Raw genomic sequence first — 14,881 nt, 5'->3', positions numbered from 1 at the left:
CAGTGTTTTTCTCTGATGACTTCTGCTAAGGTTATGACCATTTAATCTATTGATAAGAGTGATGTTATTAAGCCTGGCTATTAGATCTTAGTGTTCTGTGAGTTAGACCATAGTATCATCAAACCTTGCTCTCCTAATCTCGCCGACAGTGCTTGTCCATGTGCTGGGCAACTGAGTGCATCAGACTGTATTCAGTCAATCCTACTGAAGTCAAGGCTCTCATCACAAAGCTTCAGTCAGCTTGTCTTCTGCAAGGAGACTTTATCAGTAAATCAGCAGGAGAAGGGATTAAGACCACAGTCATTTACCCTCATCCCCTGTGATGTGCAATGAAATACCATGTTGTAACCGCTCAGTTCTGCATTATTATTTCATTAGTAAGGACTCATTTTACTGAGGGATCCCTGTCCCCTTTATTTAAAGAGAATGTAATGAAACCAGTGTTCTTGTACAAGATCCAACCAGGGATTCATTTGTTTTGATATCTGCCTCTGTTGCCAGTACTTTGAAGGAAGATGCAAGAATCAAAAAAAGAGGGGGAAGGGGCTTTCAGCAGTTTTTCTCACCCCTTAGCAGTGCTTTATAGCAGAAGCTATGTGAAAGTTTGGATTCTTTACCTATTTTATGTAATGGTATGGAGCACTCCCTTTGTACATGTAATTTTTCAGTCCATTGGGAAACCTAGTTAAGTTCTTGGCCTTGTTGATATTTTTAGGCATTGACTTCCATAGATTGATTATGTAGTGTATTAAAAAGTTTTCTTACTAGTTTCCTATTTGTTCTCATTCAGTTTTATTGGATAGCCCTTTGCTCAATAGTTTGAAAGGATAGATAGGTTCACTTCATTTGCCTCTCCCATATTCTTTATCCTTAAGCAGTCATCCAACTCCCTCTTATATGTGCTGCGTTCTTAGTCTGTCCTCTTTTGGAAGTATTTTCGTAACTAGTAACTGGAATATCCTGTATTTTGAATGTTTTCATTTTTACTGTATCTTTTTTGTTACAGTAAAATAGTTAATAGAAAACTTGAAGTTTGAGTGCATAGAAGGGGATTGTTGATTTTTGGAAGGTTGTTATAAATTTTCTATAATTTTCAGTTCATTTCTTTGTATAGGCTAATATTACCACTTACTTTGACCTCTCTATAAAGCAATACTTTCACCAAGCATCACTGCAGTTATGCACTGTTTCCCTTTCTGATTGATTATAGTTAACTTAAAACGCAGTGATGTGTGTGAGAGGTTCAGATTATTTATTCCAAGATGTACTACTGATATGCATTTGTCAATTGTGAATCTCATCTCTCCTGTGCCGCATATTCTTCTAGTTACTTTTGACACCACTGGGAGTTGTGACCAATAGGATCTTAGATAATTCTGTGTTTCAGGCAGATTTTGCTCTCTCCTTGAGTAGTCTAGTTTCTTTTGAGAGATCTTAACTTCAAGACAGAATTCCGTGTTGAATATAGGTCAGCAATGCCATGCGGTAAGAGGACAAGCAGGCAACTATAAATAGGGATATAGCCTTTGGGGCACAAGAAGTAAGTAATCTTCACTTCTGTTCAGCAACAGTAAGGCTTCACCTCTCTCCAGTATTGGGCATAACATCTTAGAGAAAGATGACCAGCTGGAGAGTTCAAAGGCAAACAGGAAGGACCAAACGTTGTGAATATATGACAAGTAAAGAAAGATTGAAATAATTGGATTCATTTAGTATAAAGAAGACAAGGCTGAAGAGGGATGTGTTAGTAATTTTCTGATGCATAAAAGGATTTTGCAGAGATGAAGGAAATAATCACTTCTTTGTGTCCGTTGTGGAGAAGACAAGAAGTCACTGTGATCACAGACTATTCATATTAGACATTAGGAAAATATTTCTAAAGGCAAGGATAGTCATCAGTGTGCTCTCTGCATGTCAAGCAATATTTGAAAGTGTTCTAATCTTCCACTGGAGAGCAGAATTTAGTCACTTGAAAATCCCTCTCTGTTTGAAAAGGTATTTCAGGATATTAGGTAACAATCTAAGTCATTTTTCTAGATTGCGCTGGCAAAGTTACAGGAACCTTATCTGGATTCTAGCAAAAACTTCTAGCAAGTACTTTCACTCTCACATAGATTCAGGAGAAAAGAGCAAGGAAGGCCCAGAAGAGAGATGTCTAATTTGGTACTTCAGGGAAGGCATGCATCCAAGAATAAACTGCTATTAACTTCTTGACACAGGTGGTGGAGGAGCCAACAAGGAGAGGTGTGCTGCTGGACCTCGTACTAACAAACAAAGAAGGACTGGTGGAAGATGTGAAGGTTGGGGGCAGCCTTGGCTGCAGTGACCATGAGATCGTGGAGTTCAGGATCCTGCGAGGAGGCAGCAGGGCACCAAGTAGGATCGCAACCCTGGACTTCAGGAGAGAAAACTTTGGCCTCTTCAGGGACCTACTTGGAGGAATCCCATGGGTTAGGGCCCTAGAAGGAAGGGGTGTTCAAGAGAGCTGGTTAATATTCAAACATCACTTCCTCCAGGCTCAAGAGCGGTGCATCCCTATGAGTAGGAAGTCAAGCAAAGGAGGCAGGAGACCTGCATGGATGAGCAAGGAGCTCCTGGCAAAACTCAAGCAGAAGAAGGAAGTATACAGAAAGTGGAAAGGGGGACAGGCCGCTTGGGAGGAATATAGGAACGTTGTCAGAGTATGCAGGGATGTGACGAGGAAGGCCAAGGCCTGTTTGGAATTAAATCTGGCTAGAGATGTCAAGGACAGCAAGAAGGGCTTCTTCAAATGCATCAGTAGCAAGAGGAAGACTAGGGAAAATGTGGGCCCTTTGCTGAACGGGGTGGGTGCCCTGGTGACGAAGGATGCAGAGAAGGCAGAGTTACTGAGTGCCTTCTTTGCTTCAGTCTTTACTGCTCAGGCCAGCCCTCAGGAACCCCAGATCCTGGAGGCAAGAGAGAAAGTCTGGAGAAAGGAAGACTTTCCCTTGGTTGAGGAGGAGTGGGTTAGAGCTCATTTAAGCAAACTTGACACCCACAAATCCATGGGCCCTGATGGGATGCACCCACGAGTGCTGAGGGAGCTGGCGGATGTCATTGCTAAGCCACTCTCCATCATCTTTGAAAGGTCATGGAGGACAGGAGAGGTGCCTGAGGACTGGAAGAAGGCTAATATCACTCCAATCTTCAGAAAGGGCAAGAATGAGGACCCAGGGAACTACAGGCCAGTCAGCCTCAGCCTCACCTCCATCCCTGGACAGGTGATGGAGCAGCTCATGCTGGAGGCCATCTCCAAGGATGTGGAGGAGAAGAAGGTGATCAGGAGTAGCCAGCATGGCTTCACCAAGGGGAAATCATGCCTAACCAATCTGATAGCCTTCTATGATGGAATGACTGGCTGGGTAGATGAGGGGAGAGCAGTGGATGTTGTCTACCTTCACTTCAGCAAGGCTTTTGACACTGTCTCCCATAACATCCTCATAGACAAGCTCAGGAAGTGTGGGCTAGATGAGTGGACAGTGAGGTGGATTGAGAACTGGCCGAATGGCAGAGCTCAGAGGGTTGTGATCAGTGGTGCAGAGTCTAGTTGGAGGCCTGTAGCTAGCGGTGTCCCCCAGGGGTCAGTACTGGGTCCAGTCTTGTTCAACTTCTTCATCAATGACCTGGATGAAGGCACAGAGTGCACCCTCAGCAAGTTTGCTGACGATACAAAACTGGGAGGAGTGGCCGATACCCCAGAGGGCTGTGCTGCCATTCAGAGAGACCTGGACAGGCTGGAGAGGTGGGCAGAGAGGAACCTCATGAAGTTCAACAAAGGCAAGTGCAGGGTCCTGCACCTGGGGAGGAATAACCCCCATGCACCAGTACAGGTTGGGGGTTGACCTGCTGGAAAGCAGCTCTGCGGAGAAGGACCTGGGAGTGCTGGTGGACACCAAGTTAAGCATGAGGCAGCAATGTGCCCTTGTGGCCAAGAAGGCCAATGGTATCCTGGGGTGCATCAGGAAGAGTGTTGCCAGCAGGTCGAGGGAGGTGATTCTCCCCCTCTGCTCAGCCCTGGTGAGGCCACATCTGGAGTACTGCGTCCAGTTCTGGGCTCCCCAGGACAAGAGGGATGTGGCACTACTGGAGCAAGTCCAGTGAAGGGCTACAAAGATGATTAGGGGACTGGAGCACCTCTCTTATGAGGAAAGGCTGAGAGAGCTGGGCCTGTTTAGCCTGGGGAAGAGAAGGCTGAGAGGAGATCTTATCAAAGTGTACAAGTATCTGAAGGGAGGGTGTCGAGAGGATGGGACCAGACTCTTTTCAGTGGTGCCGAGCAACAGGACAGGAGGCAACGGGCACAAACTGAAACGCAGACGCTTCCATCTGAACATGAGGAAAAACTTTTTCACTGTGAGGGTGACAGAGCACTGGAACGGGTTGCCCAGAGAGGTTGTGGAGTCTCCTTCTCTGGAGATATTCAAAACACGCCTGGACGCAATCCTGTGCAATGTGCTCCAGGTGAGCCTGCTTGAGCAGGGGGGTTGGACTAGATGATCTCCAGAGGTCCCTTCCAACCTCAGCAATTCTGTGATTCTGTGATTTGTTGTTAAAAAAAAAAGTCAATGGTAAAGGAAGGAGCACATACAGGATGATAGTTGTGGGTCATCATAATCTGGTGGTATCGCTGTTTAAAATGTGTCATGTCACAAGGCAGAGGGCAGAGAAAAGGTAGAGGAGGATCCCAGCTACAGCTGATGGGGTTTCCTATATTCTCCTTCTAAATATGCCCAAATCAATACTTTTGGAAGTCTCTTTTGTGTCAAATGAAAGATGGGGAAAGAGAGGTAGGAATTCTTTGCTGACATCCCCCGTCTTTATTTCTCATCAGACATTTAGTCTTTGTGCTAAGAATTTTTTTCCAGTTTAAATTTAGTTAAAACTAAAACAGTGCAATCTTTCACTGCAAGATTTTGGTTCAGACAGATCAACATTTTCCATCAAAACACCACTTTATCAGAAAATTCTGAACCAATTCCTATTTCAGTGTCATCAGGGGAAGAAATAGGAATGCACTGCAGTTTGAAGTAGTCTCCACTAGTCACAGTGCTGAGTTATACTTCAGGCCTACAGTCCCCTCCGGCTGCTTGCATATACTCACATCAGGGTAATAGTGCTTCTTCAGTACAAGAAACACTCCATATGCATGCAAGCACCACAAAATGCCAGGGATAAATCAGCCTGAATTATATATGTTGCTCTTCTGGGAATGCAAAATAAGTGTTGCTGCAAGTTACATGTAGCTGTAGTTGCATGCTACACCTTTAGGAAATAAAAGCCCTAAGGGAGGACACAGCCTTTTTAATTATTTTGTTTGTTGTTTCAGCTAAATTGCTCTATCTTGTTATATGTATATATTAGTACTCATCTTTCTGTCATCAGATTCTTAGTGGGATCTAAGGAAGACTGTTTTGCAGCCAACTGCAGTGAATTGCAAGCTTTAACATGAAGCTATGTCTTGAGCTGGCTCTAAAAGATGAATCCATCACTTTTCATTTAAAATAATACACTGGACCTTGGTCAAAAGTATTATCAATAAACAAATAGAGTGGTTGGTGGATCACTCTGTTGCCAATAACTAGTGAAAAATACCTTAGTTTAGCAAAGTCCTCTTTCTTGATTAAAGCTGACAACTGTAGAGATAAATAGACTTCTGAAATATTGTGTCTGATTGATGTTCTAATGAAATGTGTTCCCCAAAGGCTTGAATCCAACCCTTTTCTGTAAGAACGATGACTCCTTAGAAGGGGTGACTGGTTTTAGGAGAGTTTTTAAGATGACTGCTCCTGCTACACTGATGATTGAACTGATCTTGAAACAGTACCTGAGTCATCCCTGTTTACAGCTCAGGAAAATTGAAATTGGTGCCAGTTTGCCTTAAACCATTATGAGCAAAAGTAATACAGGAGCTGCTTAAGAGGCAGTGTAGACATCTGTGTCATGGCGGTGCAGTAGACAGCCAGTTGCAGTAACTTGGTAATTTCCTCTGAGGCAGGTCACCCTTGCTGTGAATCAGATCCCTTATGCTACAGTTGCTGAGTTTGTTTTGTACTATATGTGGAGGTCTAAGATTGAAATGCAGAGTGTATCATTCTTTGAGGAATATTTCTTCTAGCAAAAAAATGACAATCTGCACCATAAAAAAAAATCAGTGCTAATCTTTCATTGCCTCAGACTCATTGTCTTCTTATGGATGGGAAGACTATTTGCATATGCATTGATTAAATGGAATGAATTTGTTATTTCAGATACATTCACAGTGAATTATTATAATTTAATCTAGGCTTTGCAGAGTCCTGGGGGAAGTAGCCAAGTGTGATATATATCTGCATCATTAAAAATAATTTAAGTTGTGATGACAGCTGGAAAATAACCATACAAGTGATTTCAGTGTTCCATATTTATTCGCTGTTAGTGATAAATTGTTGTTGGTTTTCTCAGTTTACAAGTCAAAAGGCAGATTCTTAACATGTCAGTCTTCAGTCTGGGATCTGAAAGTCGAGTGAATAGAGTAGACACCTACGTAGGTAAATGTTTAGTCCTTGCTACCACGAATCTGAGCTTCATTTGCTCATTTAATCCCAAGCTGTCCACTTGAGGTAGGTAAATATTATCTCCAGGCTACTGACGGGTAACTGAAACACAGGGCTGAAAGTAACTTTGCAGAAAGTAGCTTTAAAGAAAGGACTTTTAGAAAGGATACAAAATTCAATGTCCCAAGTTAGCTGAATATTTTTGATGTTATTCTAGGTGATTTTTTCATTGCTATACTGCCATGACTGAACTGATCACAGGTCTTCTGAGACCAAGCATAGTTTACTGTCCGTAGTAACACAGGGAGTTGACATGTACGATGAAAAAGTGCTGTTTTTATGTTAAAACAGAATTCTGAGTAGAATTTTATTGAAACAACATCTTATTCCCCTATATTTGGGGAATACAGAAGGAGTTACATGCTGAAAAGATTATAGGTTTACCAGTGACACACAATTTCTGAATGTTTTTTGAACTGTATGTAAGGATCACTTAATTTACTGCTGGAAAAAAAAAAAAAGCATATGAGCTGGAAAGCAGCAGCTGTTGGACAGCTCAAAGCAGTATTACATGACTCTTTCCCATGCCAAATACTGTCCTTGCCAAAATCTAGTTACCTGATGAAGTACACTTGCAACTTAAAGAAGCAAGATTGCATTGGAAAAAGAAAACAAAAAATCACATTTTTAAAGTAAGAAAGAGATGTAATACTGAATTTACCACTTTCTAGCTTTATTTAATATATATGATTCCTAGTCTTCAGCACAATAAAGCCTGCAGTAGAGTTATCAAAATCAACATAAAAAATATAGCTGTTAAACTTCTCATCAGTTTCTGCACTTGAATTTGCGCTGATCCTTTTCTTCTAATGTAAGACAAAGTAAAGGTATGAACTAGAAAAAGCCAAATGGAAATATAGGTACAATACAGTAAAATTATCGCAGATCTTTTAAATAAATTGGCCAATAAGACAGCTCTGCACTACTGTTTTGTGCATGGAATTTCTTCCTGGGGAAAGAGCTGTTAAACCTAGTCCAGCAGTATTAAGACTCTGCAGTCATTACAGGTAGGTAAGGAATGAGCTTGAAGTCAAAGATCAAGACACCATTTTGATCCTGTCAAAGGCCAAACCCTAGGAGTTGATCAGGAAGCTAGTTCACAAGAATTGTCTGTCCTAAATACAGGCAGATGACAATTGTAGTTTTAGTCATTCTCTGAATACAGCCACTAGCCTGATTACTTACCAGGAAATACAGGGATAAAAACTTGGTAAATGCATCGAATTGTTCACTAAATGTGATTACTATCACTAAATACAGGAGGTCTCATGATGGACAAAAGCCTTTATGGTACAAAAACAGAATAAATAAATGGTGTATAACTCAGTGATCTTACAGATAGTGCAGCCATGATGTTCACCCTCTAAATAATCTTTGGAGAGAAAATTGTTAGGCATTGCTTTGTTTGTAACCCGGAGTACTCCCTAGAATATTGTTTATCTCAGGAATGCTTTAGTCACTCCTGATTCAGTCAAATGTTAGAATACACGCTTTTGCTCTCCTGTCACGGTATTAGTGTATTAGATGTTTCCCAAAACATCAAGAGAATTACATATGTATGAGTCTCCAGGAAACCCTTTGAAGGAAGGATGCTAATGTTCTTTTTCTTGAAAGAATATCCGTGTATTGTTGCAAGGTATCAGCGATGTTGTCATTTCTCTTTCGTGGTTATTAAGTGCTGTGGGCACTGCTCACCTCTAGTCGCTCACAGGAGTCTGAAGGGCACTTGAACTTGCACCAATGCAACAGATTCCTATGGCAGAAGCAGCCTGACAGTTCTCTTTTTTTTCCAGATTAGGAGCTGATTTACTGTAGGTCTAGCAAAGAGGAAGTGGGGCAATGAAGGAGCTGCTGCAGTGGGCCTTTGCTAATTGTAGGCCCCTCTGATCAGTGGGAATCTTCTAGTTGGTTATGCTAGGTTCAGGGCAATTTTGTGAAGCTCCCTTCCGGTACCAGCATGTGGGCTTGTGCCTTGAACATAATGATAATACAGAACTGTTGTGCTTTATTTGTTTTTCTTCAGAGTGCTGTGGAGGCCACTGTTGATTGAGTATTGATACTTCTTAATAAATGAACCAAATTTAATTTGTAGCTTACAAAATTCAGAGCCTATGTATTAGAGCTCCTTTCTTTCTATGTCATCTCTCCTTTAGAAAGGCAATGTTCAGGAATATAAGCAAAGTGACAGAGGAAATGACTTTAAGGTGTAAATCTTAATTTTTGAGATCCAGAGTTAAAGCTTGCTTAATGCTTAGGAATAAAAGCATTTTCTGTTAACAGTGAGAAGTACACTTGTGATAATCTAGACCAGGACATGGACGTGAAACACTTAAATTAAATCAAATCTCTTCAAACAACCTCACATTCATAGCTACATGGTTGACATGATTATTTTAACATATATCTAATCACTGTGTCATTGTTCAAATTATCAGGATTTTATTCACTCTGTGATCCAGCAGTTTGGGACCTGGTTACAGTATACCGAGATCAAGTTCTTTGCCTCACTGAAACTGGTGCTTTAAAGGCCAAAGACTGTGTTTGTGTAGCTGATACATCATTCTTTGTGGATATAGTTGAAATACAGTAAATATTGGTAATAGGTAATTCCTGGAGTGAATTTTTCTTTATGGCAATCTTTCAGTAGTAATGTAGCAGGATTTAATCACTGTCAATTGCAGAGCTTAATTAAATGCTAGTAAGCACTTATTACTGTGATAGTCCTATCAAATGGAAGTAGCTGCCTGATGATTTAAGGGCTGTTTATATGAGTAACTGCTTCTCAATAAAAATAAAAGTTCCCCCATTTGTCCCTGTGATTAAAATTGGAAAAATTACAGGAAATGCATGACAGACTTATTTTATTTCTGAAGATCTTGTTTTCATTGTAGTTTGGGTTCACTTTTTTGCAGTGAATAATGTTTGCAAAGTTGTATGTACTCTTGTGTGTGCGTGTTTTGTTTAGTTTGTGGACTGCATGTTCAAAATAGACATTTATGCATACAAAAGACCAATTAAGTAGACCACTAATAATTTGCGCATGTAAATTATCCATTTTAGATACCACCAGCTTAATTCCATGTGCAGATTAAAAATCCCCATTTGAAAAAATGCTCTTAATATTTCAGTTTATTTTTATGTTAAAGTCCACTGAGATATGTAGTGATTTTTATGATAATTAATCTTGGGCAAAACATGGAAGTCTTGGAGGTTTGATTTGGATAAGTACCAGAAATATGGGTGTTGCTCCATCTTAAGCATATCTCAAGTTTTCTGGCAAAAATTCTGGTTCTTCAAGCCTTGAGGGAACTGGACATATATTGTAATTCTGTGTTTGGTTTCCACTGAACTCCACAAGGTCAGAGGAAAATCACAGAATCACAGAATGGTTGAGGTTGGAAGGGACCTCAGGAGATCATCTAGTCCAACCCCCCTGCTCAAGCAGGGTCACCTAGAGCACATTGTACAGGATCGCATCCAGGTGAGTTTTGAATATGTCCAGAGATGAGGAAGGTTATTCATTCATTATTCATTCATTCATTTTTGAATTTTCTCACAGAAGGATGGTGTAAGCTGTTTTTTTCTGTCTGCTTTCCCCATTATAATGATAGCTACAAAGCTGGAAGAATTCGATGCATTTGACTTATTACTAAAGTAATTTGGTTTTGGATTGCATGAATCGATTAGGTCTTTTATTTTTTTGTGCAAATCGTGTAAGTCTTCAAAGTTTTCTTATTCTAATCTGTGATGTTAGTAAGTTTCCACTCAAGATTAATGATGGATGCCTTTGAGACGTGTGCTACTAATTACGCTCTGAACTTTTTCTCAGGCTATCTGGCTCCTTGTGGTAGGTTAGGAATTTGATCCTCAGCATCCAACATTACCAACCAAACTGTAATGAAATAAGAAGCTGTTTATTGCATGACATGAAAAGAGTGTGCTTAACAGTGTTCGTGTGATGATGCTAAGCAGGTTTTGAGCTGGAATACCACTTAATTTGTCAGTTTCTTTGTTAAAATATTTTAATCAAATCCACTACAATGTTTTCTCAATGCTAGAATTCTGCCAAACATCTGGCTGGGAAGTTGCCCTCGGCAGGTGGAGCATGTGACTGTCAAGCTAAAACACGAGCTGGGTATTACAGCTATAATGAACTTCCAGACCGAATGGGATATTGTGCAGAATTCCTGGGGTTGCAACCGCTACCCGGAACCCATGAGCCCTGAAATCCTCATGAAACTATATAAAGAGGAAGGTCTTGCCTATGTCTGGATGCCAACCCCAGACATGAGCACTGAAGGTAATGCTCAGACCAATCTTGCAGCTAAATTAGCAGTAGCAAAACCTTTGAGTTACTAATCTCTCTTTTCCTTGGCTGCTTTTTTTTGTGTAAATTTTGTGTAAAAATATAGCTAGAGCACAAGGTGTAATTTTTGAGTGTTGTCTGTAACAAATTATGTATACCTTGTTGTAGGTGGAGAGGCCATCGATAGTACTCCCTAGCTGGCAGCAGATATGTATTTGAGTTTAAAGTCGTCTGACATTGATAGCTGCTTGATTGTTTTTGCTTTCAGCTTGAATTCAGCCTGTATAATGAAAATATGCTGTGTAGGTGGAAGACTGCAAGTTTGCACAACAAGATAACTTGGCATCCTTGTTGGCTTAAAATGGAGAGACAGCACTGTATATCCGTCTCTGCCATTCCCTTCCCCCAAAAAGCCATTTTTCCTTCTCAATAGTATCCCAGTTGGATGAATTTCTATATAGTCATGTATATAATGGCTTGTAATTAATTTAGGATACACATAGCACATTATTTTATAACATAAATTATTCTTTTTTAATTCCTCCATCGGCTTAGCGAAAACCCTTACAAAATCTTGTTTTCAACCAGGAAATTAGAAAATATGCTTATTTTTGTGAGTAGCCTATCAGCAGACTAGAATACTTTCAATAGAGTGAAACACTGCAGCCACAAATAGAGAACTGTCATAACAGTGATAGGACATCAGGGAAGACAGGAAACCTTAAAACAGGGATTTGAAAGGGCTTAACATCCATGCTCATCTGCGCCATGAGGAAAAGTCAGGCTTTGATGTTTGCAGTTTCAATTCCCAGGGCAATAGGGAGAAAGAGATCTGGAAACAAGGTATATTCATCCCTTTGGAAGTGAAAGCCTGTTCTGTGTTGTTTAACCATATGCTTGATAGATAATCGAATAGTAACCATGTTGAGCTCTAAAGGAAAACACTCTCCCATTCTCCCTCCCTCATTGTTACTAAACTGTTGACCTTCATTATAAGGTTCTGGAAGGTGGCAGTACCTCGGTAGCTTCACAGACCTCCAGGGCTAAAAACATTTCGGTTTTGACTTTCTAACTTTAGTGCTATATAAGATGTGCTGTTTGATATAATTTGCTGCCTTAGCTCAGTCCTGTGAAAATGAATATACCACACACATTTAGTGTTAATCATAATGTATTTTCGAAGAAGACTTGGCTGTTTTTTATGGATTTTGTGTCATCTGGACTTATGATGCAAGAAGAAACAAACATTAGGATGGAAGGTCATTAAAAAAAAGTAAAATACAGAAGGTTTTTAAAAGACATTAATGACTCTGGCTATTCAATGCTTAAGACATTTTAAAATCAAACCCTTTAAAAGTATGGAAATACACACGTTCAAAATCACAGTTTCTTTTGAAAACTTTCTTCATAGCTTACTTAGGAAGATACTCAATTTCTGGTTCACCAGAAAGTCTTCATAGACACATGGACCTACATAGGTCCTATTTCCCTACCACTGTAAGAAAAGAAACTAGCTTTAATAAATTTTTTGCCTGCCATTGTGTTTCAGACTGCATCAGGCTATACAGATATAATCTCAAACATGAACGTAACTTCCTCAGATGCAAGTGAATGTGTCTTGTTTTTAATCTTAGGAAGAATACAGGTGTTGCCCCAAGCTGTCTGCATCTTGCATGGGCTACTTGAGAACGGACACACTGTCTACATTCATTGCAACGCTGGCGTTGGCAGGTCAACAGCTGCTGTCTGTGGCTGGCTGAAGTATGTGTTGGGATGGAGTCTGCGGAAAGTGCAGTACTTTGTGGCTTCCAGGAGACCAGCTGTCTACATAGATGAGGAAGCTCTGATTCGTGCTGAAGATGATTTCTACCAGAAATTTGGACATCTTCATTCCTCATGCAAACTTCAAAACTAGAAAAGCAGAAGAGCGGAACGGAAGTGAAGAGGGATCCTTACATGTCAACCCCAAGGATTTAGAATTCATGAGTCAGACTCCTGTCTCACCTCTTCAGATTACAGGCTTGTCTTAAATGTCCTGAGAATTTTACTAAGAAATGCCTCTGAGTGTTTTTTTGTTTGCCTTTTTAAGCTGGTATGATTCATGCTTTCAAGCCTTTTGCTGCAAGTATGAGAGGCAGAGACTCTGTAAAGGGGAAACAAAGATTCTCATTTAATTGTTTGCCTATAGGAACTGAGGTTTTAGGGTAGACACTAAATAAGAGAAGACTTGAGATAAAATAATGAAAGCTGGCAATACTGCAGTGACAACAAAGTGAAGGTGTTCCCCGAAACAGAGATACGAAGGTTGACTGTATCAACGTTCAGGTTAGGAGGGAGCTGATAGTCAAAGCTGCTCAGGTATTTCAGGTAGAGTGTGCATTATTGAAGTGTTTTGTAGTGATTTTATAAAGAAATTGTATTAATGAGAAAGATCAGAAGGAAATGGGTTTTTCAACTCTATTTCTTAAACACAAGCGGAACATCTATGTAGTGAACTAAATTTTTCTCTTGTTTACCGTAATGTTAAATATTATGAGTTATAACTATATTCTTTAATAACATTGAAGTTATGCTGGGATGTGGCATGAAGAGAGGAAACAGTTCTGTTTATGCAGACTTACTCTATTGCAAAGCAGAACTACTGTTTATTGCATTATCCTAGACTGTGAGGTCTCTAAGTCAAAGATACATTTTGCTCTTCTGATCTATGCAGTGTTGTCCAATGGGATCTCTAGGTACTGTGTCAATCTAAATGGTAATCCCTAAAATAAAACAAAATATACAGGAAGAACTGGTTGATGAGCTTTTAGATACAGTTCTTGTTGCAATACCAAGAACCAGGCTGAAATTCTGAGCCACAATCTCTGTTTTGTTGACCTGGCTAAATTTCTTCACTACAGCAAGAGTCTCTCGTTCTTGGGCAAGCAGTGTGTGGATATTCATAGATGCTAGATTTAGCCAAGTGAAGCTAATGCTAGGCTATCTCCACGGTGAATGGAAGAAATATACTCTATAGGAACAAAAGAGCAACTCTATAGAGGGGTTCTCAGGAGCTTAGCCTCAGCTGGCTAATGCTGGCTTGGTAAATGATCTCTAACATTTTACAGTGCTGTTCAGTCCCTTAGCTAAACTAGGCAGTGGCACCAACAGCTTCCAGCCCTGCTCAGATAAAACCAATTTGCTGTAGTTCAGAGCCAAGACAGAGGGGAGAGAAAGCAATCCCCAAGAAACAGAGGGGACTGACGATTAAGGATGCATAAACATTAAGAAAATAATTTCTTTAGGTTTATTCAGTGAAATCTCACTTTTTTCAGCCAAACAACTTGTTCCTCTAAAAATTCAGTGAGTGCCAGAGTAGTTCAACTGATATATATTGTTTATCTGAACACTTGATGGAGAAACTGTTAGATATGAGCTGTTTATGGAGAATATCCAGCATTATACAATACAATGTTTTATTTATCTTGCACTTCAATTGTCTTCAAAAGGAGGAATGTTAATTTAAATTATTTGAAATGTGTGGTTTTGATCGTAGCTTTGTTTCTCTTTTCTGCTTTGAAATAATGCTGCCTGTTTAAAAAGTGGATGAGGAAAGATCACAATTAAATAAAAACATCATGACAATTAGACCAGTCCATTTTATCTTATGTCTTTGCCTCCCAATTTCACAAATAGCAAAAAGTGCTATGACTGATATTCGTATGTAGAGGTGGGACCAGCCAGTTACCACAGTAACTGTCTTATTTCTTGTCTCCTATGCTGTGTCAGTTTTGACAGGTTGTTGCCAAGGAAATCTTGGAAAATAGGGCACAGCAAAGATGTTTGAGTATAAAATGGACACAGCACCTCTGGTATCTCCAGAGAACAAAAAAAGGGGTTGTTTCTCCTAGTTGGACATGCGAACCAGAGGAAGTGTGTCAGTGTTGCTCTCTGGCTGCTGGGCTCTTGGGTGAGCGTTCAG

General features: G+C 40.1%; 1 protein-coding gene across 1 annotated transcript in view; it reads left to right on the top strand.

The window, feature by feature from the left end:
• The window catches only part of EPM2A (EPM2A glucan phosphatase, laforin), a 53,300-nt gene extending 38,764 nt beyond the window's left edge, over positions 1-14,536 (top strand). Inside the window, exons 3-4 of the mRNA XM_067293536.1 lie at positions 10,673-10,914; positions 12,555-14,536. Coding sequence (XP_067149637.1) covers positions 10,673-10,914; positions 12,555-12,835 — 523 coding nt within the window. The 3' untranslated portion in view covers positions 12,836-14,536. The remainder of the gene's footprint in view (positions 1-10,672; positions 10,915-12,554) is intronic.
• Positions 14,537-14,881: the final 345 nt, after the last annotated feature.

The sequence above is a fragment of the Apteryx mantelli genome, chromosome 3 (genome assembly GCF_036417845.1).
Source record: "Apteryx mantelli isolate bAptMan1 chromosome 3, bAptMan1.hap1, whole genome shotgun sequence".
NCBI lineage: Eukaryota > Metazoa > Chordata > Aves > Apterygiformes > Apterygidae > Apteryx > Apteryx mantelli.
The sequence above is the reverse complement of the archived record's forward strand: the minus strand, read 5'-3'. Positions and strand labels throughout refer to the sequence as shown.